Source organism: Siniperca chuatsi, linkage group LG4 (genome assembly GCF_020085105.1).
Source record: "Siniperca chuatsi isolate FFG_IHB_CAS linkage group LG4, ASM2008510v1, whole genome shotgun sequence".
NCBI classification, from domain to species: Eukaryota; Metazoa; Chordata; class Actinopteri; order Centrarchiformes; family Sinipercidae; genus Siniperca; species Siniperca chuatsi.
The window spans coordinates 1986209-2013289 of record NC_058045.1 but is presented as its reverse complement, the minus strand read 5'-3'; the positions used below and the strand labels follow the sequence as shown (position 1 = coordinate 2013289).

Here is a 27081-nt window from a genome sequence, read left to right as displayed (position 1 = left end):
CTCTTAGCATTGGTTAGTAACTTAGTTAGTAAAGGAGACTAGTAACCTAGAGAGCTGACATTGGTTTTGCAGGTAAGTAGTTACACTGGTTACCCAGGAAATCAGTTACCTAGCAGACTGATGCCGTGAAGCTCCTGAGCCAACTGTGCCCTGATGTCCATTCTCAGGGCTGTCAACAGGAAGGTGAGGCGCAGGTCAAAGAAACGCACCTGGACAGAGAGAGCAGAAGTATGGAGACTTATTCACTCTATCTGCTTTTTCCTCTTCAGACTAGGGCTGGATATCGAACCTCAATAATTATTTGTTACGAACTGGAATGTATCTGTTGCACAGTATCAAAAACTGTAAAGTACCAAAAGCAGGCATTGAAAGCTTGGTCAATTGAAAAAATTCAAATGATACCCCATCCTACTTCAGAGTATAACCCAGTCTCCTAAAAAATTAATTCATATTTAACTAATTTACATATTAAACATTTATACTGAATGTACAAATTCTGTAAACTGCTTACTGCCAACATAAAGTGCTCATACTTAATGTATCTGAAGAATGTTCTCTATCATTGCATTTCATTTGTTTTCCTACAATATTTGCTCCTAACAACAACCAAAGCATGATTAATGTTTTTATGGTTATGTTTAGGCAAATCAAACATGTTTCATAAGGTTAGGGAAAGATGGTAGTCTTGGTTAATAATTGGAAAAGTTAAGACTAACTTGAAGCATGAGACAGGACGTGTTGGCCTATTAAATATTTACCCGAAACTAAAATCTGTCCCTAACTTTAATCTATCAGGATGCAAATTCACCATTCTTCTTCTCCAGTGTCTAAGTCCTGTACTTTCAAAACGCATTTGCAAAAGCAGATCAGTAGTATATAAACATTTTGTTGAAGACAGAGTTCCAGAGTGGTGGAAAGCTGGAACCTCAGCCAGCATACATGCCAGCAACACATTCATGGACAATTTTGGGGATTCAAACTATCTGACTGTGAGAGGAAACCAAGGAGAATAGTGGGAAAACATGCAAACTCACACAGAAAACACAGAGAATCAACACACCATCATTTATGATTCTTCTTGCATCTTACCCTCCCATAGATAATTACATGTTTTTGTCAGATTAACTCTCATACTACTCATTTGACTCCCACATTAAAACATCTACCTAACTTACGTCCATACCTCATGGTTCCAGGTGGGATCATGACACTGCTTCAGCCTCTCTGCCACACCCATTATCAGCTGCAGATCTGCTGCTACCACCTGCCGTCAGTCCATCAATTAAATTTTATAAATTAGCACCAATCAAATTAAATTATATAATCTGAGAAATTCATATAAATGTCAGTATGAGAGACACAGAGAAGACTGACCTGTCCTGTCTCGTTGTGTAGCAGGATGTTACAGATGGACTTGAGAGCCTCAACAATCACTTCCTGGTCAGGGTTTTCTGAAGAAGGGGAGGCTTCCTTCACCACCTCAATGGATACTTCTGCTGCCTTTTCCCCCTCTCCTCCCTCACCCTCCACTAGGAAGAGAAAGAATGGCAAAGTCAAGTAGCACATTCAACCTATATTTAGATTGTTTTCAGGATAAAAGGTTCATGTGAAGAATGGCGAACAAAAGATAAACTGAGCTGCTAATGCACTAGTTCTTCTATCTCTATTTCATCTCTTTAGATTTTTTTGTTTAATAATTCCAGAACAAATTTGTGCTCCCATCATGCATGTAAATCACGCCTTGAGTCTTGTCCTGTGTAACACCTTCTACATAAACCCAAAAGAATTGTGGGAAACACACGCGGCAAAAATTATATGGGGGAACTTTAGCCCTGTTTTCAATTAATATTTGGGTTTGTAATGCCCTTGATTGTTCACATACTGAGATTCCTTAAAATTAGGACCTACTCAGTAAAGACCATGGAATAGACTTGCAGTAATAAAATAGCTACAGATGGACAATAGACAAACAGCAGAGAAAAGATGAAAACAGATTAAAGGATCATTCTGATTTAATGAAATGTATGTCTTATTTTTGTAGTTTTGTCCATCATTTCATCAGTAATATTAACATTGTAATGATCACAGTCACATCACTCACATCTGGGAATAACATGAAAGGTCAAGAAACACAAGCTGTCAGTCGATCAGTTTATCCAGGTTATAAACATTTTATTTGGGGGTCAAGCTGAAAGTGAGCGCATCTGAAATGTTGCTAATAATCCCTAATTGAACAGGAAAACTGTTTGAGCACAACTACAGTAGGTCAAAGTTGAATCAGGACGTGGGTCTGTAAACTGTGATGGATGTTTACAACAGACAGTTTGGATAATAATTTTATTGTTCACCTTAATTTCCCTTTCCAAATATATTTGTCTAACCTGGAGGTTTGTTTCCAACCTGTTATGTCCCTATCATACTTCTTTTTACTGATGTCATCGTGTTCCCAGATCTCACCAATTACTATGGTGAGTACAATGGTATTATTACTAATCGAAATGATGGCCAAAACTTCAAAAATAAGACTGAAGTTGTATTAAACTGAAATACTCCTTTAATGCCATCAAGCCCTTTGTGTTCTGTATGCCTCTTAGGGCTTGTAAAGACCTTTTTCGTGATAGCAGGAAAAGCACAGGTGTAATTAATAACATTAATGATGGCTGCATTTCATTTAAGTGAGCTGGATCCAGGTTCCTTGTAGTGTGCATGCTGGCTCTCTGGAATTGCTTCCTGGGACAGAGCCATCTTTAATGTTATTACACCTTGACTACACAGGCTACATAGTGAAAGCAGCACATTAGCACATCTGCAATAGCTTCAGATCTATGTCTGCATCTACACAAGATGGGTTCAAGGACAGTACTGAGTGTAGGTCACCTGCGTTTTGGCTGCACTCAGAGCCCAACACACAATCACTGTAGTTGCGAGCGTAAAACGGAAAAAAAAGGCTTGAAGCGTAAAAATAAGTTTTTTCCAGCAATGACAAGTGGACATGTTTGCTTTGAAAAAGGTGTGTTGTATGTCTCATGCTGACTTGAGGAAACTGGATTTGAGCTGAGATAATGGGATTTAAATGTTATAATTAAAATGTGGGGGATTTAGGGGAGTTTGATGGGACAAATAATAAAACAGGAGCACCAGGTTAGAAACCTTCGATTGTGGTAAAACCGTGCAGAAACCTCAGAGGGTTGGCAGGAATTACCTCGGCCCTCCACCGTCTGGCTGTAGGCAGGTGTGGCAGTACTGGCCACTGCGATGCCAGCGTAGCGGCTGAAAGTAGACATGGCAGAGTGGCTGATGAAGGGATCCAGGCAATGTTTGTCTCTGGACAGGATTCGAACTGTTTCTAGACAGGCTAGCTGACAGGAAGGCTGCAACTCCCTGTTCAGGAAACCAAGCACCAACTCCCCAAGATGCTGCATCACACAACAAATATATCAGGTTAGACTTATATTTATGGAAGCAAAGAATGGCCATAAAGATTTGAATCTTATGAGTAATTTTAAGTCATTTGGCAAATTCAGTCACTACTGTTTAAATTGAAATACTACTAATTTTACAGTTCTAAAATATTTTACTTTGAAAACCATATATCTATGCTCACTATTACTATGCACTATTACTTTATACCATATTATTATCATCAACTGGTAAACCCACTTTGTACTTCACACTTCACACTTATTTTGATTGATCTGATCTGAGTATTTCTGATTCTGAGATATATATATATATATATATATCTATATATATATATATCTATATATATATATATATAGATATATATATATATATATATATATATATATATATATAGATATATATATATATATATATATATCTATATATATATATATACTTTCTATTTTATAAAGGTCCACAAATTCACAAAGAAAAAAAGAAAAGTGCCCAATATTCAAAATCTATATTCAGATTGCTCAAATTCAATAAATTCAATCCACATCGAAAAATTCAAGTCAAGTCAAAAAGTCCAGTTGCTGAAATTGGTTTGGAGAAATCCAAAAGCTAAGGATTCTGGGAAGCTGGGCTCTGCAGACCTTCAGCAATAAGCTGGAACAAGTCCACAAATGCTACACAAGATGTTGTGTCATCTTTGCAGTAGTTTGAAAATACAGAAGGTTATGCATTTTGCAATTCCTGGAGAGATAAATCAGCTAATTTGAGTTCAAGACCAGCAGCATCCTCACTGACGTCTTAATTTCGCTTGTATAATTTACATTCTATAATATGATGGTGATTCACCACAACCTATCCCTGTTTGGGAATTAGTCAAAATTATGAACAAAAAAAACAGGTGGAAGTTGTAGATAAACTGTGGGCTCTGTTTTTCGAATATAATGTTAGGAATACCTCTCTATCCCGCTCTTCGTCCTTGCTGAATGTAAAGCACTGGTTCATCTGAAGGAAGGAAAAGCAGAAGGCACAAAGAAAGGTAGGAGGTGAACAAGAAGAGCCAAAACATAAGAGACAAGAGGAGGAAGACATCAGGGAAGGGGATGAGAGGGAAAGGCAGGAGAAGAAAGAGAAAACATTATACACTAAATCTTGAATGTGTGACAATAAAGAGAGCATAGACAAAGAAGTAGACAAAGAAGTAATCATAAGCAAGTGATGTCTGTCACAACCAGATAAGCGACAGAATTTATCATTTGTTCAAACATGTAAAACAATCTATGTTTTACATTTTCCTGACAAGCTCTTGTGGCTGAGCTAATAATGGGTTTTCTCTCTCAGAAGAAAAAGTAGGAAGAAGCATAACGTTGTAGCGCCACAAAACCTCTAACGGAGGAGGTCGGGGTGGATGGTTGGCTGTACAAAATGTCTGATTTTGACACTAGAGACTACATTTCACATCCCATCTACTACCAACAGTCAAGGTTAGTTTCTTTTAACAATGTCCACCATGTTTCCCAGACAGTGCAACACAACTTTGGCATAGTCAGTTAAGACAACTTGACACAGTGACAATTTACCTCAATGGATTTCCACTTTTATATTTGCTGAAATGTTTTTCGTGGTTTGTTTGTTTGCTTTGGTCACTTGGGAGCAGCAGAACAAGCAGAAAAAATAACACTGACATTTCATCACCTTAAGTTTTATAGTGCAAGTGTTGGCAAACTGTTTCCTTCCTACACATCCAGCAGACACAGAGCAACATGAGAATTCATTTGGAGTTGTATTTGTGCCCAAATGATGAATGTAACTCTAATATTCACTCTCCTTTTAGCTCTGGTTTGGTCTCCAATACTGCTGCACGATATTGGAAAAAACAGACATTGCGCTATTTTTCCCCCCTGCAATATTAGATTAGATTAGATTAGATTCAACTTTATTGTCATTACACATGTACAAGTACAAGGCAACGAAATGCAGTTTAGGTCTAACCAGAAGTGCAATAAGCAAGTGCAGGATAAAAAGTGTGTGCATAAATGCAGGATAGAGCAGTATAATGAAAATATTTACAAGTGGTAGTATGGACATTATATACAGATGGCATTACTATAAACAGAAGTATACTGATGGATATGTACAATAATTAATTGGACTGGGCAGAACAACAGTGCAATGAATGTCACGGACACGCCAGGCTCCACAACCTCACAACCACAACGCACTCCCTCTCCAGAATTTTAATTACACACCTGTCTCCAATCACATACCTGACCTTCATCTGCACCACATCAACTCCAGTATATAAACACCCCACTCACCTCAGTCAGTGTCCGGTCTCGTTTCTACATGGACGTTATTCCTCACCATATCAGACAACGCCTTCGGACTCAATCCTATCCCCGTGTGCGTCTCCTCGACTGTGTCTCCTGTGATCTCCAATCTCCAACGTGTGTTTCCTGTTCCCGATCTCCGACCACAGTTCACAAAGGACGGTATCAGTAACCACCACCTACTCAGTAACTCTCTGCCTGTTTTACCATTGTCAATAAAAACCATCTGTGTCTCCACCTCTGTGTCTCCTGCCCTTCTGTCCGTAACAATAAAGTAGTGCAATTTATGGGAATAGTTAACAGTGCAGTAGATGAGTTTTTGCAGTATTCAGTACATAGTACTGGAGTGCAAATGATGCAGTATAGGTATAAATAAATAGTCCAGTAGTGCAAATGAACATGTGGTACATGTAGCAAAAACAATATCAATATAGCAGCATTTAAGTTAAGGTGTGTGAGGGGACAGTGGAATCAGCGGGAGGCAGAGTTCAATAGGAAGACTGCTCTGGGAAAAAAGCTGTTTCTCAGTCTGCTGGTCCTTGTCTGGAGGTACCTGAGGCGCCTGTCAGAAGGCAGGTGAGAAAACTGTCTCTGAGCGGGGTCAGAGGAGTCCTTAAGAATGCTGCGGGCTCGATGCAGACAGCGTGTCCTCTGGATGTCCTCAATGGCTGGAAGTGGAGTCCCTGTAATGCGCTGGGCAGTTTTCACCACCTGCTCCAGTGCCTTGCACTCTGCAGCAGAGCAGTTCCCATACTAGACTGTGACACAGTTGGTTAGGATGCTCTCTACTGTGCAGCGATAGAAGTTCACCAGGATAGCAGAGGACAGTTGGTTCTTCTTCAGTGTCCTCAGGAAAAAGAGGCTGTTGAGCCTGGTCCAGGACAGGTTCTCCGAAATATGGGTCCCCAGGAACTTGAAGTTGGAGACACGCTCAACAGCCATCCCTTTAATGTGGATGGGGTCATGTGTGCCTCCTCTCTCCTTCCTGAAGTCCACGATGAGCTCCTTTGTCTTGGAGGTGTTAAGGAGCAAGTTATTGTCTGTGCACCATGTGGCCAGGTTAGCTAAGAATAAGTGGGACACTGAGAGGACTGAAGAGAGTAGACAGGAGTACAGGGAGATGCAGCGTAAGGTGAAGGTAGAGGTGGCAAAGGCCAAACAAAGAGCATATGAGGACTTGTATGCTAGGTTGGACACTAAAGAGGGAGAGGTGGATTTGTACAGGTTGGCCAGACAAAGAGATAGAGATGGGAAGGATGTGCAGCAGGTTAGGATGATTAAAGATAAGGATGGAAATGTATTGACAGGTGCCAGGAGTGTGATGGGAAGATGGAAGGAGTACTTTGAAGAGTTGATGAATGAGGAAAATGAAAGGGAAGAAGAGTAGAAGAAATGACTGGTGTGGAGCAGGAAGTAGCAAGAATTAGCAAGAGTGAAGTGAGGAGGACATTGAAGAGGATGAAGAGTGGAAAGGTCCTGATGACATACCTGTGGAGGTATGGAAGTGTCTAGGAGAGGTGGCAGTAGAGTTTCTGACTAGTTTGTTTAACAAGATCTTGGAGAGTGAGAGGATGCTCAAGGAATGGAGGAGAAGTGTACTGGTGCCAATTTTTAAGAACAAGGGAGATGTGCAGAGCTGTGGCAACTACTGAGAAATAAAGCTGATGAGCCATACAATGAAGTTGTGGGAAAGAGTAGTGGAAGCTAGGCTAAGGGCAGAGGTGAGCATTTGTGAGCAGCAATATGGTTTCATGCCTAGAAAGAGTACAACAGATGCAGTATTTGCTTTGAGGATGCTGATGGAGAAGTACAGAGAAGGTCATAGGGAGTTGCATTGTGTCTTCGTAGATTTAGAGAAAGCGTATGACCGGGTGCCGAGAGAGGAGCTGTGGTATTGTATGAGGAAGTCCGGAGTGGCAGAGAAGTATGTTAGAGTGGTGCAGGACATGTATGAGAGCTGTAAGACCATGGTGAGGTGTGCTGTAGGTGTGACAGAGGAGTTCAAGGTGGAGATGGGTTTGCATCAAAGATCAGCTCTGAGCCCCTTCTTGCTTGCTCTGGCGATGGACAGGCTGACAGATGAGGTTAGACAGGAATCTCCATGGACTATTATATTTGTGGATGACATTGTGATTTGTAGTGAGAGCAGGGAGCAGGTGGAGGAAAATCTAGAGAGATGGAGGTCTGCTCTGGAAAACAGAGGAATGAAGCTTAGCCGCAGTAAGACAGAATACATGTGAGGGACCCAGGTGGAACGGTGAGGTTACAGGGAGCAGAGGTGAAGAAGGTGCAGGACTTTAGGTACTTAGGGTCAACGGTTCAGAGCAATGGAGACTGTGGAAAAGAGGTGAAGAGGTGAGTGCAAGCAGGTTGGAACAGGTGGAGAAAAGTGTCAGGTGTGTTGTGTGATAAAAGAGTATCAGCAAGAATGAAAGGAAAGGTGTTCAAGACGGTGGTGAGACCAGCGATGTTGTACAACTTAGAGACAGTGGCACTGAAAAAAAGACAAGAGGCAGAGCTGGAGGCAGCAGAGCTTAAGATGTTGAGGTTCTCTTTGGGAGTGACGAGGACGGACAGGATCAGGAACGAGGACATCAGAGGGACAGCTCATGTTAGATGTTTCGGAGATAAAGTCAGAGAGGCCAGATTGAGGTGGTTTGGACATGTTCAGAGGAGAGACTGTGAATATATTGGTAGAAGGATGCTGAGGTTGGAGCTGCCAGGCAGGAGGTCTAGAGGAAGACCAAAGAGGAGATTTATGGATGTAGTGAGAGAGGACATGAAGTTAATTGGTGTGAGTGAAGAGGATGCAGAGGACAGGGTTAGATGGAGGCACATGATTCGCTGTGGTGACCCCTGAAAGGGAACAGCCGAAAGGAAAAGAAGAAGAAGACCATGTGGCTAGGTGCTGGACCTCCTCCCTGTAGGCAGTCTCATCATTGTTGCTGATGAGACCAATCCCCGTAGTATCGTCTGCAAACGTGATGATGGCGTTAGATCCATGGGCAGGCCTGCAGTCGAGTGTGAAGAGGGAGTAGAGGAAGGGGCTCAGCACACAGCCCTGTGGTACGCCAGTGTTGAGTGTGATGGTGGTCGAGCAGTTGTGGCCTGACCTAACAAGCTGAGGTCTGTTTGTCAGGAAGTCCATTATCCAATTGCAAATGGAGGTGTTAATGCCCAGGTTTCCAAGTTTGGTGATTAACTTGGAAGGGATGACAGTGTTGAATGCAGAGCTGAAGTCAACAAACAGCATTCGTCCATAAGTGTTCTTATTGTCCAAGTGTGTGAGAAGAGAGTGCAGTGCCATGGAGACTGCATCCTCTGTGCTCCTATTGCTGCAAACTAGTATGGGTCCAGTGTGGATGGGAGGAAGTCCTTTAGGTGTGCCAGGACCAGCCGCTCAAAGCACTTCATAACAATGCGTGTGAGTGCTACCGGGCGGTAGTCATTCAGGCACGTTGGATTAAAGTGTTTCGGCACTGGCACAATGGAGGTGGATTTAAAGCATGCTGGCACAGCTGCTTGGACGAGGGACAGGTTGAAAATATCCGTAAAGACCCCAGTGAGCTGCTCTGCACATGCCTTGAGTACGTGACCGGGGATGCCGTCTGGTCCAGCAGCCTTGCACGCATTGATCCGGCTCAGTGCAGTGTAGACATCTGCGGAGGTGAGTGTGATGGTCGGGTGGTCAGCTGAGGGTGTGAGCTTGGTGGCAGTTTCCCTATTGTCTCTCTCAAAGCGAGCATAAAAGTCGTTAAGCTCATTCAGGAAGGAGACATCTGTGGCTACAGGGGTGGAGTGTCTGGGTTTGTAGTTGGCATGGATGCTCTGCCACATGTGTCGAGGGTCGGAGTTGTAGCAGTGCTTGGCCTTTTTGATGCCCTCTTTCAGATTTGCCCTGGAAGTGCTGTAGGCCTGTGCGTCACCTGATCTGAAGGCAGTGTTGCGTGCCTTCAACAGGAGGCGCACCTCCTTGTTCATCCATGGCTTGATTTGGGTATGTGGTGATCTGCTTCTGAGTTGTAACACTGTCTATGGTGATGTTGATGTAGTCCAGTACAGAGGAGGTGTAGCTGTCTATGTCCGTATGAGAGCCACAGGTGGCCTGAGAGGCAAAAATACTCCAGTCTGTGTGTTGAAACCTGTCCTGGAGTGTGGAGTCTACCCCCGCAGGCCATACTTTGATGGTCCTCACTGATGGCTTCACACGATTGATGAAAGGTGAATACTTGGGGGTGAGGAACAAAGAAAGGTGATCAGATTGACCCAGGTGGGGGAGGGAGGTCACGGCGTAAGCCTCAGCCATGTTTGTGTAGACATGGTCCAAAGTTTTGTTTCCTCTAGTGTGACAGGAAACATTCTGGTGAAATTTGGGGAGCACTGCCTTTAAGTTTGAGTGTTTAAAATCTCCCGTAATAATAAATGCAGCCTTCAGGTGAGCATTCCATTTCCATGAAGTTCGCTTATAGCAAGCTTGGCATCAGCATCCGGAGGAATATAAGTTGCCGTTATAATGGTGGAAGTGAACTCCCGTGGCAGATAAAACGGTCTACATTTAACCATGAGAAACTCTAGGTTAGCTGAGAAATGTCTCATAACAATAACAGAGTTCATGCACCAAGCTTTGTTAACGTAAATGTCCTCCACCTCTGGTCTTACCAGATTCATCTGCCATCCTATCGGCCGGAGTGTGTGTCGTCCAGCTTCCCCCGCCTTTGTTTACGACACCACTTGCGAGCACTTCCGCCCAGCCATGTAGGGTGCGCAGCATCGGGTGTTCTGGCGATCTCAGGGACGAAGATTGCCGATAAAACTGCCAGGAATGCACAAACCAATACCCAAGAACTCATGCCGGGTGTACAAAGTTAAGGCACAGCTGTTCTGCACGAACAGACCTGAGATGAGCAAGAAAAACACTGCATAAATGCAAAAACTGGAGAGACACTGAGCCTTGCGATGTACATGCGCCGCCATCTTGGTCTTGTCAACCAATATATATTGCGATATGAAAAAATACAGGAATTTTCACAAGATAATTAATCATTCTAGAACTTTTTTGTAGCGGGTTTGACACTTGTGTGCCAGTCAGAGTCACGTCTGACAAATAATAATTATAAAATTAAAATAAAATATCTCCGTCAAACCTTACAAAACAATATAGCAAATAGCAAGTAGCAATGAAATACGTCACAAAAAAACAGAACTGCAAAAAAATATAGACCACAACTCAATTCAGTTTTCAATAGGTGTATTAAATCAAGCAAGCAAAACAATATTGGTATGTGTGTGAGTCTGTACGTGTGTAACCCGTCCCACAGTCCCAGAGTTCAATCCACTTTGTAAAGAATCTGTTTTGTTTTCCCCACAACCCGAAAACAGTTCAGTTCCAATTCAGTTCACAACCAAAAGAAAAAATCTGCTCCAGGTTTTACCCCACAAAACGAATTAAATCAGGAAATCAAAATGGACATGAACAACAATGATTATTTGCAATATATAGACTGGGTACTCACGGTACCGTCGATCAGTCAGTCAATCTGAAGTCAGTAGTAGTTTGCAGCATCTGCCTTAGCTCCGCCAAGACCAAGGCAACTCCTGGAGAAAACACACCTCTCCTCACTTCTCACACTTCTCCTCCTGGCAGACTCCAGAGAAAAGGCTCATGTTTTACCACGAGTTGGCTAAGTTACAGTGATGCAGACTTTAAAACGCGATCTGATGCCAAGGGTAAAGCTGGTGTGTCTCTCCTCCACTGACTAAAAAACACTGGATGTCTATGAAACACTAATAGTTTGTTGTGCATGCAGAGCCTGCATGTCACTCACTAGCATAAAACTCAGTGTATCCAAGAACCTTTAAATTTGAGTAAATTATGTTATATCAGACAGACTTCTCTTGTAGGTTAGTCATGGAAAATAAGAGCCGTGCAATTTTTTTGTCTTTTGCCTTACTTGACATTGCACGTCCTGTGATGTGACTACTGCACATGCGCACATCAAGATGTTGATGCTGAAACGATATATCGTGCAGCCCTAGTCTACAACAACAAAAAATATCTGGTTCTTTAACTGCTGTAGGTGGCTGTGGAAAAATGGAAGAGTGGGTCGTCCACCTATCTGAAGGTAGGCAATTTGTCCCGGCTTCCCCCAGCCCACGTCTTCCAGCAAAGATAATGTTATATAGTGCTTTCTCTCTCCTTCACAGAGGGTGCCTCTCTGTCACAGACACTGTACCCTCTCCAGCCCTCTCTCTTTGCCTCTGCAGCTGGACGGCTGAAATACATGGGGCACAGACACGGCACAACACGTCTGCGGCAGCATGCCCGCAGCAGAGCGCATCCATTAATCAATTGAAGCTGCTACCACAGAAGCCGCGCGGACCAGGTGGCTAGTCTATTTTTTTTTCTCTAAACAGCCCTCCAACTGGTAAAAACTACATAGAACTGTGTAAGAAAAAATGAGTACAATCTGTTTAAAAATGATTAAAATAAAACAAATAACCCTAGCACTAAGCTCTTGAGCTAAGCCTCACTGTTACTGTCTTTCCATACAATTTAATACTGGCGTATTAATTTAGAACTACAACAAACATGTATGTCATAGGTGTCTAGTTATACTGTCCAGTTACTAAGTTAATCCACACCTTCCAGTTAATCAGAATCCAGAATTCAGAATGCTATAAATAAAAATTTTGTTAATTAGTGCAGCGTTAACAATATACAAGTTAAAAGTGAATTCAGTCCAAGTGCATATACTCATTGTGTAAGTGTGCTATCTGATATTAGGACTTTACAGTTAATAAATGATATTGACACACTTATGCCATCAGTTTATACAGCAGACACTAAGCTCCTTATCTCTGAGAGCTCTTTAGTAGAGTAGGATTTGACTGGGCTGTAGGAGACTATTTGTGTATCAGAGAATCTAATCCTATTGCCTTCAAGATCAACTCCCACACAGCTAAAGTCTGTTGCTGAGAGAACCATGCAGCAGTGCTCACCTGGAGTTAGCAGACAGCATGTTGTAAAGCTCAGCTGGCAAGTTAGACAAATGAAGCACAACTACTTTGAGACTGAGGGTTCTATTTTCGTGAACCGAGCGGCACGGTGCAGATAGCGGTCAAGTGTGCCCTGCCCAGTGCATCAGGGCCGTGCCAAATGCACTTTTGGTATATTCGTGGCCAGGCTCACCCAGCACACCTGTGGCGCACTCGGATATGGGGAGGGATCATAAATCATGGCCAATCATATTCACTACTTTCATGTGGTGGTTTGACAATGCACAACATCACTCCAGTTAGAGACTGCAGATGGAACAGACTGGACTGCACGAGACACACTAATTCTTGACTCCCACTGTGACGCAGAGTCAGTCACCAGATACCAAACCGGGGCAGTTGAAGAAATTATCTCAGCGCTCCCCAGGAAAATGCCAGAACATCTATGCAATGCTGCATTCTGTGCCCTTCTAGAGCCCTGACAGTAGATATTCTCTTCAGTCACTGCTCGCATTCTTCCTTTGTAACATAATTATGTTACAAAGGAAGAATGCGAGCAGTGATACTTTGATACTCATCTCAAAGTATGATCCACTGATCCATGTTTGGATGTGGCTGTCAACAGGACACCAAATGCTGTTGCAATTAGGCAGTGTGGTGCACACCTTACAGAAGTTTGATGAAACAAACAGTATAACTTCTTAAACTGAGTTGACACAACTAGCTGGCTCTCAAAAAGATTTTGCAGCTGGTTGCCATATTTGAGTTTCTCAATTTATACAGCAACAAAGCATTCGGGTGACCTGCATTTATATAGCATTTATATCCAAAGTGCTTTACCATTTGCCTTTCATTCACCCATTCACATACACACACGCACAGCAATGGCAGCAAGTTATGCAAGGCATTGGGCCTAACCAAGCAATTTGGGGTTCAGTATCTTGCTCAAGGACAATTTGACATGTGGAATTCAACCATCAACCCTGCGATTAGCGGATGACCAGCTCTACCTGCTGATCCACACCCAGCTAATGCTAGAACTCTGATTCCAGTGTGTCTTTCATAGTAATGGCCAACAAGGCTCGTGAATAATGTGGTATTTAGAAATGCCACATACTAAACACACAAAAAAAGATTAAACATACCCAACAGTACATAAAGTAGTTAAAATTAGCTCAAGGTTAAATACAGCAGTAAAATGCAACATACACATTAATGCAGCAGTAATATTAATCCAAAAACATCATATATAATAGTAAAACACTGACAGGGACCATTTTACTTTGCAATGAGTACTTTAAGTAAATTTTGCTAGAATACTTACATACCTTTACCTTAGTAAGGTTTAGAATACAGAACTTTTACTTCTAGTGGAGTATTTTCACAGTGGGGTTCGTATTTATACTTTTGCTTAAGTAATGGGTCTGAACACTTCTTCCACCTCTGGTTAGCACACCCACAGCCTGATCACACCTGTGTGTTACCAGCCGAGCCTCCACCTTTAAGGAAGGTGGCCTTGTGGGTAACCTGTGTGTGACAGAGTCCAGCGGGTTTGTTGTGAAGGGATAGTTATGTTACTTTAGTCAGCCATAAAGTGTGTACATAAGCTCAGGTTGCAGTATAATAGTTACTGAAAGGCTGTGTGTTGTGTTTTCTGCCACAGAAAAGTGTCATGCCGGATCTCAGCAATTGCTTTGGTAATTGCAATGTTATCATTGGTAAAAATGATGGCTAAAACTAAAAGAGGACTAAAGTTGTAATAAACAGTAACTATTCCTTAATGTCCTCACTAAGTGAAGTGAGATTAAACAATACACACTGATCTGAATTGCTTTTACACTGTGTTTACCTGTGTTACTCTTAAATATGTAGTGCTTAATTAAAATTGACAAGATGTATAACCTCATATTGACAGTTATCAGTTTATTAGATACACCTGTACAGTCAGGTACTTTTAATATGTTGTCCCCTTCATGTGTATATAAATGGGGGTGGACAAAATACTATACTGCTAATAAAAATGAATTTCTTGGAAACCATTGTGACCAGATTACTTAGTTTGAGTATCAGTGTGAGTGAGTGTGAGAGTGTAAAGCTCCATGTAGGGCAAACTCAGGATGGTAGGTTGTATGTCACAGTGGTTTTGACATCCAAACTAGGGGTCACTTAGGAGGGCTGGGCTTGTTTGCCTCACTCTTTATGGTAAAATTGTCTCAATGTGAAATCAAGTGTGTAATATGAAAGGTGTTGCTCATAGTGACAAACCCACAGAGAATGATCAGCAACTCTGCAGTTCCCCTCAACTCGACAGCCTATTTAGCTCATTGTTTTGGTTTTCAGACAAACAGACAGACAAAGTTAGTGGCTAGCTGGTCAACATAGTGGAGCATTTAAGAGACCAATCCAAAGATAAAGGACAGTGAATCTTTGGGTTACATTCATCAGGTGAACACAAAAATAATGGAATAAAAGAATGCTAATGCTGAGTCTGCTGGATGTGTAAAACTATTTGCTAACATGTTTGCTATAACATTATAAGGCGATAATATGTCAATGTTGTGTTTACAGCTTGTTCTACTGCCTCCAAGTGGCCAAAAGAAATTAATGCCACTTTCAAACTGGTTTAGTGTCTCTACCATAGGAAATAATAAGCATTATTTTAACACTTCCGTGTCAGTTTAAAATCTTCAGTATTGTTGTGTAAATAATCGGGTTTAAATCCATTGGTAAATTGTGTCTCATATGACTGTGTCACCATATTTGCTAATTGTTAAGCCACCAGCTTTTTATCAAAGGTGATGCAATAAAGACCTTATCTTCCTAGCCATGTTAATAATCTTGTAATTGACCTAAAGCTTGAACAGAAGCTAATTATGCTACAGCAGTAAAACCGGCAACATTTACAGAACATAAGTGTATAGATAAACTTCATGTTTCAATACAGAGGGTACGCCCGTTCTTATGCTATTATGCTTATGTTTACCTCCTTGTTGTAGCTCTGTAGAGCCGTCAAAGCAGCGTCTTGCTCTCCCGTCTCCATTTGCTCTATGATGGCATTTAAATCCATTTTCATCGCCATTGAGCTAGCTGCAGCTTCCTCCTGAATTCACCGTTAGAGGATGTCTCTGTGTTTGTCACTTAAATTGTAAATACACGCTATGGTTTGTCACCACCCGCAGATGATATCTGAATCCCTACCAGCCGCTGGGAAGCGATTAACGGAGAGGATTTGTGCAAGCCAAGCGCTGCGTTCAGGTGATCCAGGGAAAGACGGAAGAAACGAATTTCCTGATTAAAAGTATTTGCATATTGGTTGGAAAGGCAGTAAATTTTATCTTTCATTTTGATTAAATGAAATGTAAATTATTATTAAATTATTCTTATTATTATTATTCAATAATAATAATAATAATAATAAAATAGGAAAAGTAAACCCCTTAATAATAATAATAATAATAACTTTGATTTACAGCAGGTAAAATAAGTAATTAACACGTCACCATTTTTCTCAGTAAATATATTTCTAAAAAGGTGCTATTGACATGAAATTTTCACCAGATGTTGGTAACAACCCATGCAATCCACACATGCAAAGAAATCTAACCATAGATGTCCATAAATTAAGTTATGTATAATAATGTTAAATGACACAGGGAAAAAGTATTGAACACACTTACTGAAGTTCATTTAATACTTCATACAAAAGCCTTTGTTGGTAAGGACTGCTTCAAGATGCCTCCTGTATGGAGAAACGAGTTGCATGCATTGCTGAAGTGTGATTTTGGCCCATTCTTCCACACACAGTATTTAAATCTTGAAGGTTCCGAGGGCCTCTTCTATGAACTCTGATCTTTAGTTCTTTCCATAGATTTTTATTTGGATTCAAGTCAGGTGATTGGCTGGGCCATTCTTGCAGCTTTATTTTCTTTCTCTGAAACCAACAGAGTTTCCTTGGCTGTGTGTTTGGGATCATTGTCTTGCTGAAATGTCCACCCTTGTTTCTTTATCATCCTGGTAGATGGCAGCAGATTTTTATCAAGAAAATCTCTGAACATTTTCCATTCATCCTTTCTTCAATTATATGAAGTTTGCCAGTTCTTTGAAACAATTGTACCTGCTAATCCCAGGTCCTTCTGAAGCTGTCCACAAGTGGTCTTTGGCTCTTGAACAGCTCTTCTGATAATTCTTCTCACTCCTCTGTCAGAAATCTTGCGAGGAGCACCTGGTCGTGGCCGGTTTATGGTGAAATTATGTTCTTTCCACTTCCGGATTATGGCCCCAACAGTGCTCACTGGAACATTCAGAAGTTTTGAAATCCGTCTGTAACCAATGCCATCAGTATGTTTTGCAACAATAAGGTTGCGAAGGTCTTGCGAGTGCTCTTTGCTTTTACCCATCATGAGATGTTTCTTCTGTGACACCTTGGTGATGAGACAGATTTTTATAGGCTATCAGTTGGGACTGAACCAGCTGATATTAATTTGCACTGACAAAGGGCAGGATTGCTCTCTAATTACTGACTGTCTTGGCTTTCCAGGCCTTTTTGCACCTCCCTTTCTTCATGTGTTCAATACTTTTTCCCTGTCATTTAACATTATAACACATAACTTAATTTATGGACATCTATGGTTTGATTTCTTTGCATGTGTGGATGTCTTGAGTTGTTACCAACATCTGGTGAAAATTTCATGTCACTAGCACCTTTTTAGAAATGTATTTACTGAGAAAAATGGTAACATGTTCAATACTTATTTTACCTGCTGTAGATAACACCTTTCAAGAGACCGAAGGACGCTTTACGCAAAAAGGGGAAGATCATGTTAAAGACCATAGGCCTTAGTGAGTAGGCCTAGGTGAGTTTTGAGGAGGTTTTTAAAGATGGCCAGAGAAGGAGCGTTAAGGATCACTGATGGGAGGGAGTTCTGATGGGGGCTGCAATGCTGAAGGCTCTGTCCCCAAAAGTCCATAATCTGGTGTGAAGGATTGACAGCAGACCCTTGTGGACCACAAATTCTGGGACGGGTTGTAAGGATGGAGAAGGTCCAGTAGGTACTGGGGTACAAGGGCATGGAGGGATTTATAGGTAAAGAGGAGTCTTGGTTGGTACGGTCTAGACCTGCTCTATAAGAAAGTGTAATGAGATAACTTCTGTTATGAATTGTATATTGTATTGATTTGTATGAATTAATGTAAATAAAATTGAATTGAATAGTACTAATATTAATAAAGTAATAATAATAGGAATGATAGTCATAGGAATAATAACGACAACAATAGTAACAAAGCCAATAACAACAACTGTAGTAGCAGTTGTCGAGCAGGAAAACGGACGGGGGCAGCAGGTGGGACACAAACAAAGATCCAGACTCTGCAGCTCTGGAGGCAGAAATACCTGCTGAAATCGACAGAAGAAGAGAGGAGAGAGACGAGAAAGCACAAAACTACGGGAGAGAGAAGATGTCGAGTTAGTAACATGCAGTAATGGGATAAAAATGCAACCATGAACTTCTTGGTGCGCTGTTGTCAACTATGAGGACGACATCTCCTGGCTTCAGATTTCTCTTGGTTACTGACCACTTCAGTCTTTCTTGCAGAAGTGGCAAGTACTCTTTGTCCAACGCTTTCAATAGTTGTCAGACAGGTACTGCATCTGTTTCCACCTCCTCTTGACATACAACATATCCTTTTGAAACACTCCAGGTGGTAGTACTGGTTGTCTTTTAAGGAGAAGAAAATGGTTAGGTGTGAGTGCCTCTAAATCATTCAGATCATTTGACACTCATGTTATCGGCCTGCCATTGACAATCGCCTCAACTTCATATAACAACGTCAGAAGACAGTCATCATTAAGAGATTGCTGTTTCAGAATCTAGTGAAGAATTTTTCTTACAGAACGTAGGCAGTTGCAATCTTCAGTTCATTACCATAGTGATAAGTCAGCAATTTCCTTGCCTCACTGTAGCCTTGATTAGGACTCATGTGCTGACAACTTCTAACTAAGTCTCTGGGCTCACCTCTGGTAAACTGTTCACGATAATATAACCTGTCACTATCAGCTTTGTCATGAATAATATGGTCAAATGCCCTTGTGTTGTTGAAACACTGACATGGTTGAAGTCACCCGAGATTAATATGAGTGCACTCGGATGTTCAGTGTGGAGTTGTGCTATGGAGTTGCATGCTGATGCCAAAGTTAGCAGAAGGGGGGATGTAAACAGCCACAACAATGGCATATGAGAATTCACGTGGCATATAGTATGGCCGGAGTCCCACAGCTAACAGTTCAATGTCCAATATCCTTTTAAAATATAGGTAGATGCCAGTGCTTATGGTGGAGGCACTGTACTTTTGCAAGAGGATGATCATGGTATTGGTCATTCTGTGTGTTGTTTCTCAAAGAAATTCAATAAACATTAAGTGAATTATAGCACCATTGAGAAGGAGGCTCTGGCATTGCTTTTGGCGGTACAGCATTTTGAGGTTTATGTTGGTTCGAGCTCAACCCCGGTTCTTGTGTATTTAGACCATAATCCTCTTGCATTCTTGTCCCACATGTGTAATAACAATCAGCGGCTTATGTGCTGGTCATCATTGCTGCAGGATTTTAACATTGAGATTCACCACATAAAAGGAACTGATATTGTAGCCAATACGTTGTCTCGTGCAGGGTTTTAAGTATCAAACATTTCTTGGGGGGAAGAAATGTTTGATCTTATGTGGGGGGGTGTTATGACCCTGAGTCATTTGTATTTGAGTGTGCCTATGTTTCTGTGTTCTCCCTCCTTGCCTGTGGATGGTGCTGTTCACTCTGCTGTGTTTTTCTAAAATGTTGAGTTGCAGGTGGTGGCTGCTGATTGGACAAGAGACTGATGTCTACTTTAAAATGGCACCAGCCAATGCCGGTGGGACTCCTTTTTCCTGGCTCCCAACCAGATCATGCTGAGCTGTGCTGTACTGTGCTGTCAATTCCTGGTAGTGCTAATCAACTGATTTGTATATAATGAAATAATGTCTAAGCGAGCAGTCTGGATAAATGTAGGGGTGAGAAGCCTTTTGTATTCTTATGATCTCTTTAGATTTTCTTTTAGATTAGAAAAGTAATATAGATTGTTTTGTTTGTTGCTTTGGTCATACTCTCCCTGATGCTTGTTTTACCCTTTATGATTAAATCAACTTAATTTGGACTGCATGTGCTGTGGCACTGGTCATCCTTGAAAAGAGGGGAGTTTATTTTTATTTTAATGCTGCGCTGGTTCCCCCTAGACCAGGCATAACAAAACATAAAAGTGTTTCAGCCCCTTCAGGGCTTGAACACCTAACCAGCACAAAAATTGTAGTGTTTCTTGAACCCCTAATTAGTTCCATACATGTTTAGCACCTGTGCATAAGACATATTTTTTTGTATATGACATAGAAAAGAGACACAATATTGACCACAGATTGTCGCATGATTATCCTGAACTTGTCTTTTAGAATAAGATATATCTGTACAGTTTTTCACAAGGAAATTGTTTATCTCTAATGGAAAATTGTCAGTTGGGAGGGTTGCCAAAACTGTCACAAAAATATCCTTGTTTGTAATATAAATAGCCAGCCAGTGCTTGTCAGATGGATGTGTGTTTACAATTAACATAACGGGTAATTTACAAACTTTCAGAGTTGGTCGCAATACTGGATAATTCTATAGTATTCATTGTGTTTTAGTAGTAATCCAAAAGTACTTGTCTCCTGTTTGATATCTCAAAAACAGAATAAAATATCAGATTAACAGTGTGGGGGAGAGGTGTCCTAAAACAGGCTTCCAACAGCACATTGCCTGCTTTAATCAGTGACACATTCCCTGAACATCCTCCGTAATGCTCCAAGTTGAAACAGAATAAGGGAAAGCCACCACCAAAATTGACGTGATATGCCAGCAATCTGTCTTTTAGATGGCGACCGGTGGTTTGTATCTGCTGGTAATACTCTCTTCTGTACTGGCCTCTCTGAAAATGCGGTTGAAATGGCTTTGCAGAGTAAGACTGTCCGTCTGCATATAAACGTATAAACTCTATATCATAGTGCTCAAAATGGGGTTATGTATAGAACTACCCGTATATCCCTCGTTAACGACAAATCCAACTATAACAAATTTAGGGATGTAGAGAATTTCTTGGTTGCATATCCTTGTCCCGGCAGGAATGGAAAATGTTTTCAAAGACACTCTCTATAGCACATTTAGCATTAGCGTGTTGTAGAGCCCTGCTGTGTGTCAACCTGACAGTAGGAGCAATAGACACCTTTTTACAAATACACTGGCTGACATAATCTTAACACTGCATTGAGCATTCGCTGCGGTCATTGGAGAAAATTCATCTTTTGAACATATACATTTCAGAGAAATATCAACCATTTAGCAAAAGTTTTTCTTGAAAAAACATATCTGTGTGTATTGGTGCTATTAATTCTATGAAACGACAGTTTCCTGTTCCTCTCGCTACAGTTGTCTTCTTCTATCAAAGCATCAGTCATGTGATTACAGGTGTCTTAACAAAACAGACTTGTGCTGAACTGTGTATCCAGTGTGTCTTTTCCATAGTTAATCAAACATTCGATTATTCCACTTATAGATAAGTGTTTGAGGATTGTGTTATAAATCTGTCTCCCAGCATTATATCGAGCTGTGAGAAAAGTGTGCATCTCAGGTAGTTTATAAAACCCACATTGGCGTCAAGATTGCCAAGATTGTATCGTCAACATTTTTAATTCTCATATGTGCATACAAATAGGTGTCATTCAGATCAAAGTAATTCTCCCCGCTAGCTGATATATAAAAGTCCAGAGGCCCTGTGTTAATGCTGAAACCAGAGGGATTTCAACAAATGTAGGTTTTTCAAGGGATGTCTGTGTGTACGGCACAGTAAATAGATCCAGTTCACTCTTCACACATTCTTCCGAATGATTAAGAATGAGCACCATGGTTATTTTCCACATATTTTTGTCTTTTGACAAAAACCTGGAGCATCTGATCAGAGCTCTGCTACCTATGGTGACAGACCTCTTTTTGGCACCTCTGGGTGTTTTTGCAGCCGTTTTACATTTTCTAGACACACAACAGTTACGCCCACATCCAACTAGGGGCCTTTTTAACAGTCTTTGGCTGTACACCATCAGTCCGTTTCTCTCCTGTTTTCTTGATACACAATTGTCACAATATTGGACGACACATCCCCTACGATGTTTGTGGCAGCTGTTATTAAATGAGGCTCAGCCAAACTAAATCCTCTTTTTAACAAGGGCACAGCCATCCTAAATAGATTGCAAAATACACCTCCTAGCACTTGGCCGTATTGTGTACTTGTCCCAATAAAGCCGGGTAATTCACCACCCGCTTGTTTCGTATAGTACGACATATATCGACCATCATCTCTGGTGTACGGTGTGTGCGTAATTTTTCAATTCACACTTAAATACTGCCTCACAGGTCTGAAATGTAGTTTGACAATTACTTTCCTGTATGTGAAAGTTTTTGGTCGTTTTTTAATGATATCTCTGTATCGTCAATAATTGACTTAGAGAGTGATGTGTAGTGTGGCTTGTCATAAGTCAGAGTGGGCATACGACGAACCTCGCCAGATACATTTATACAGCGGAAGAGTGGCACATTAGAATCACCAATAAGCTGATAATCCGCTATATTGCTGTACAGGAAAATATTGTAAATACTACTACTTTTACTTACAGTTTGTGGACTATTACTTCACTCCCTGCTGCAGTTTCTGGACTTTACTCACACTGCGGGTTTTGGACTATTGTTTCAGCTGCAGTTTTTTTCTGGACTCATGTTTACCTGTTTACTATTTCGTGTATGTCTATGAGAATGTGAGTACTCAGTAAGCTAACATTGTAGTGTAAATCATGTGTTTGAATGTGAGTACTCAGTAATTTTGTAGTGTAAAATTATGTGTCATTTAATAAAAGAGCAGGCATTTCTACATGTAACCTGATTCTATCCTGTTTTTTGCATCTGAGGGACGGGTTCGCAGGGGGGGTGGTAGGATGGGGGAATTGTTGGGCTCATCCCGGCTTGGTTGTGGGTTGTTGGACTCGGGTCAAATTCGGGCCGCACTTCAGCCGTATCTCTCAGCCCGAGAGATATGACAGACTCGGCCCAGAACTATCAGTCCACGCTGCGGCCGTACCTCACCCCAAGACTATGCCGACTCGGCCAGGCCATGAGTGTGCAATATAGGTAAAAGTGTTTTTGTTCCGGCACATGCAATTTGGTCCACGTGTGGGTCAATTCAATTTTGCTAGCTGGGCAGTGTCCACATTTAGATCCAATCACTCTGTCGAGCTCAAACAACCAAACGTCACATCCTCCGCTCAATTTCGCGGGTCCAAAAAATGCTCTATAACTATGGACTGCATAACAACTTTCTGAACCGTCTCTAAGCCGGCTTTCCACCGTGATTTGTTTTCTTCTCTCTTAAGCGATACGCCAATGTAATAGCTCTGCCGGAAAGTGAAAGTGAAATTTAAGTTCCGCCTGGCATCGTGTCTTAGCGCTACCTTTCTTCATAATGTGTACTCCTTTATGTTATTTTAGTAGTTTGTACTGAGTTTAACTCCAGTGCATGAGTTCACGTTCACAAACTATGTAAAGCCGAAAGGGTTACAATTCGTCTAAATTTCCCCGCCACCAGGCATTTAAAAAATGTCGTTCTAATACCAGGAGTGGTAATAGTAATACTTTCTGGCATGGATGTGCACATGCCAAGACATGCACATCGTAAAGTGTACATCATGTGCACACACACCCTATGTATCATGTGATATGTGGTTATGTATGTCATGTAAGTTATCAGAGGTGGAGAGGGGGATGTATAGGGCAGGTGAGTCATGTGAGGTGTATAGGTCAGGTGGAGGAGTGTTGTCATAAAAAAAGAGGGGTGTGTTTTTAAACATCCTTCTTGTGGTATAAAAATTGGGAAACATTCTAGTCAGGTTATCAATCTCTTAAGATGGCCTACCTTGTTCACTATTACCTTCAAACCTCTCAACTATGAATGCTGCTGCTACATCAGGCCGTCAGCCGTTTGCTGTCAAGTCTGCACCATCAGGTACGATTGTCTTCAACTCATTTAGCTATTTTTTACATTCAGTGGTGTAACTGGACAATCTTGTGATTTTTTTTAAGAGGTGGTGCATTATGACAAAGAATATAAGGGTACGATGTACTGAGGCGATAGAGTGTGTCTTTTTCTGCCGGCTGGTGATTACCCGAAATGGCGGAATTAGAAGCCTGTCATTACAATACAATGATATCAGAAACTATGTTGCTGTTATAGGTGACCCAACCATAGCGGTCACATGGTCAACGGTAAACGGTAAACATATTTTAGAGTTCAAACCTGTGGCATTTTTGACTCCTGATGATCAGTACTACCCCAAGCAGTATGCCCCGCATCCGGCCAATATTCATGGCAGATGTTATAACATGTTTGTTTATACAGACAGGACTACCAGGTTGTTGGTGACAGTTTTGTTCTCCTCTTGTGCAGCATTAATATAACGGGTACGGATAAGCTATATCCCATTCTGCAGTTTGACAAGCCACATTACGTGCCTCTGTCCAAAGAATCAATTGGCGATATCGAAATTAGTCTCAAGTCCATTCAGGGTCAGCACATACCATTCACAAATTGAAAAGCTGTTGTCAAACTTAACTTCAGAACTGTAAAACAACAGTATTAGCTGCTTTAAAGATGGCTTTCAGACCAAGTCACAACCAGGAAAAATATGTCATTATCTGAATCAGGCCACATCAGGACTACCAAGCTTTGTAGGATAGAGCACACAGTTTGGAGCCGGTCTTGATGGTATGTTTCGCAGTCTCTTCAGAATGGCTATGCCTATATTCAAACATGGTCTAAGTTTAGCCAAGCCCCACTTGCGGCAAAAAATATTGTCAGTGATGTTGTTACAAATATAGCCAAATCCACCATGTCAAGATAGCAAGGATCAGGACTTGGCGACAGTTGTAAAAAGACCAATAAAAAGACCACCTGGTAAATGTGGGCGACACCAAACAACAAAAAAAACGCAGGAAAACAAATATAGTGGTAGACACCGATGGAAAAAATTCACATCCTAAAGGACGGAAGAACACCTTCCAACATTACAGGACTGCTGACAGATTTTATTTATTTATTTATTTTTAAATGAAATCCCACACATTTTGTTTTTGGATTTAGATACAAAATGTCACTACTACTGGTCGAGGGAGATGGCCGCCTAAGTAGAGTCTGGCTCTGCTTGAGATTTCTGCCTCTTGAAAGGACGTTTTTCCTTGCCACTGTCACCAAGTGCTTGCTCTTGGTGGGAATTATATAGGAAAAGTGAAATGAGCTAACTTCTGTTATGAATTGGCACTATGTAAATCAAATTTAATTTAATTGAATACTCAACAGTATGTCAGAGGAGTGTGTAAAAAGCAAGTTTGATCTTTTTACTCTGCCTTGATTGAAAGATGTACATTTCTTGACATCCCTCCACTCTCAGCAATAACAGACACAGGACCGCACACAGTGTGCTTCAGCAAGTGACATGGGACAACGGCTGCTGGTGGTTATAGGAGTAAACAAACTAGTCTCTGCAGCCTGCAATTCAGTGAAAAATACACTGAAAAAAAATGATGTGTCTCACTGTGACGACATTAACACGACACAATTTTGTACTATCTATTTAGCCAACCCTTGTCTTAACGAACACCACGATTCTACGCCATTAGCAGTTGGCATTAGCATGTAGCTGACGTTAGCTTTTGGCTAGGGTAGTAATAGCATGACAACAGTTAGCGTTGTAGCTAAGGTCATCCATTTCCTTGTCTACCACCACGGCTTCCAACAGCCCAGTAGCTGAGCCGCTGTGCCAGAGAAGGCTGGCCTGTGACCCAGCAATGCATTGATCCAGATAGTTAAACCACTTGCAGCTTCGCTAGTCGGAGCTTGACCAATCAGAAATATTCAGCACAGCAAGCCCCACCCCGAATGTTCCGGTACTTCTGAAAAGTACTACCCCCAAGCAGGGATCTTTTGGGGGGTAAAATAATGTCCCCAGAACTTAATTTAGACCCTGGTCCCTGCTGTGGAAACACACTGAGTTCCTCCAAAGGTTCCTTGTCCCTAGGGAAAGTTCCTGCGGTGGAAACACAGCTTTTCTTTCTCTTCATCCTCAGGAAGTGATAGTGTCAAGTCCTTTTTCGTCATCACCTTTTTTAATGACGTTTAAAAAGTGTTGTAAAACAATACTATACTTTTTAGCTTCTTCATGTAAATTTGTGTCTGGAAGCTTTAGTACATCTATTATTGCATCATCCAACTAATTTTCTACTTATTGTCTAATAGTTTATTGACTACCAGTTTTTCTTATTCCATCCAACTGATGCTGTAGAACCAAATACATTTTCTGCATATGTTCCATTTGTGAAAAAAACAAACAACAAACTAAAATCTAAACAAATGAATTAAACATTTAGCCTTGTGAGAAAAGACTGGTAATAAAAAAAGGTATGGCAGCTCCTAGCAGTGGAAGCAAAAATCCTCCTCCAGTCTGTTTGATCACTTTATTTTTTTAGAAACCCCAACCTTCTTGTCAGCAATCAGTGATTCCAGCCCGTTCCTTCTTCATCCATTTGTGCTGATTCGTAGTTAATGGTATTTTCCCTTTTAACATATTAAGTGCTATTTCGCATTAGGCATGGATAAAATCATTGGTGGCACTGCTGAGAATGACTTTCCTCAGAGGGCATGGAGCCTTATATAACATGTTCAGTTGAACCACATTTCTGCAAACGTGTAATGACATTTCTTTTTCTTTGTTTTGCTAGATTACTTGTTTTTTGGTACATAGACAATAGGATGGCCTGACAACATATCTGTACTCAGATCTGAGTCTCAGATTACATGGTGTCTTGGTTTTAAAGTCAACTAATAAATACCCATATGGTGCAGCTGTTGCATTATTAAAAGATTCTAATAAATAAAATATTTTGTCTTTTATGGAAACATCTGCCTGCCTAACAAAGATTTGGTATTGATCTCTAGGGTTTAAAAAGATGATAATTGGTATTCTGATTAATTGTTCTACTGGCCTTACCCTGAATAAATAAATTCTGCACAAGATATATACAACAGAGGTTTCTATGGTGGACATTTAGTAAAAACATTCTGAACTTTAAATTGCCACTCGCATCATTCATCAGATCATCAATGACAAGTAGGTTGACTTTATGTGGTGGGAGAAGTGTGAGACAAGACGGTAGTCCATAAAAATTTATATCCCTAATTTTTAAACAAGT

At 41.1% G+C, this 27081-nt stretch overlaps 2 protein-coding genes across 5 annotated transcripts in view; one reads left to right on the top strand and one right to left on the bottom strand.

Annotated features, from left to right (window-relative positions):
* Nucleotides 1-16613, bottom strand: part of ric8a (RIC8 guanine nucleotide exchange factor A) — a 32827-nt gene extending 16214 nt beyond the window's left edge. The window contains exons 1-6 of one of the 4 annotated variants that reach the window (XM_044193202.1): nt 16418-16613; nt 4372-4419; nt 3203-3416; nt 1375-1529; nt 1184-1264; nt 110-209 (exon numbers count right to left, since the gene is read on the bottom strand). In XM_044193202.1, coding sequence (XP_044049137.1) covers nt 110-209; nt 1184-1264; nt 1375-1529; nt 3203-3416; nt 4372-4419 — 598 coding nt within the window. In that variant the 5' untranslated portion in view covers nt 16418-16613. Of the gene's footprint in view, nt 1-109; nt 210-1183; nt 1265-1374; nt 1530-3202; nt 3417-4371; nt 4420-5732; nt 6082-10403; nt 10786-15723; nt 15988-16417 lie in introns of those variants that run through there. The other 3 variants (XM_044193198.1, XM_044193199.1, XM_044193201.1) reach the window with 3 other exon arrangements.
* Nucleotides 16614-19759: 3146 nt separating this feature from the next.
* Nucleotides 19760-27081, top strand: part of ppp6r3 (protein phosphatase 6, regulatory subunit 3) — a 53929-nt gene continuing 46607 nt past the window's right edge. The window contains exon 1 of the mRNA XM_044193187.1: nt 19760-19781. The gene's annotated coding sequence lies outside the window, so the exon portion shown is untranslated. The remainder of the gene's footprint in view (nt 19782-27081) is intronic.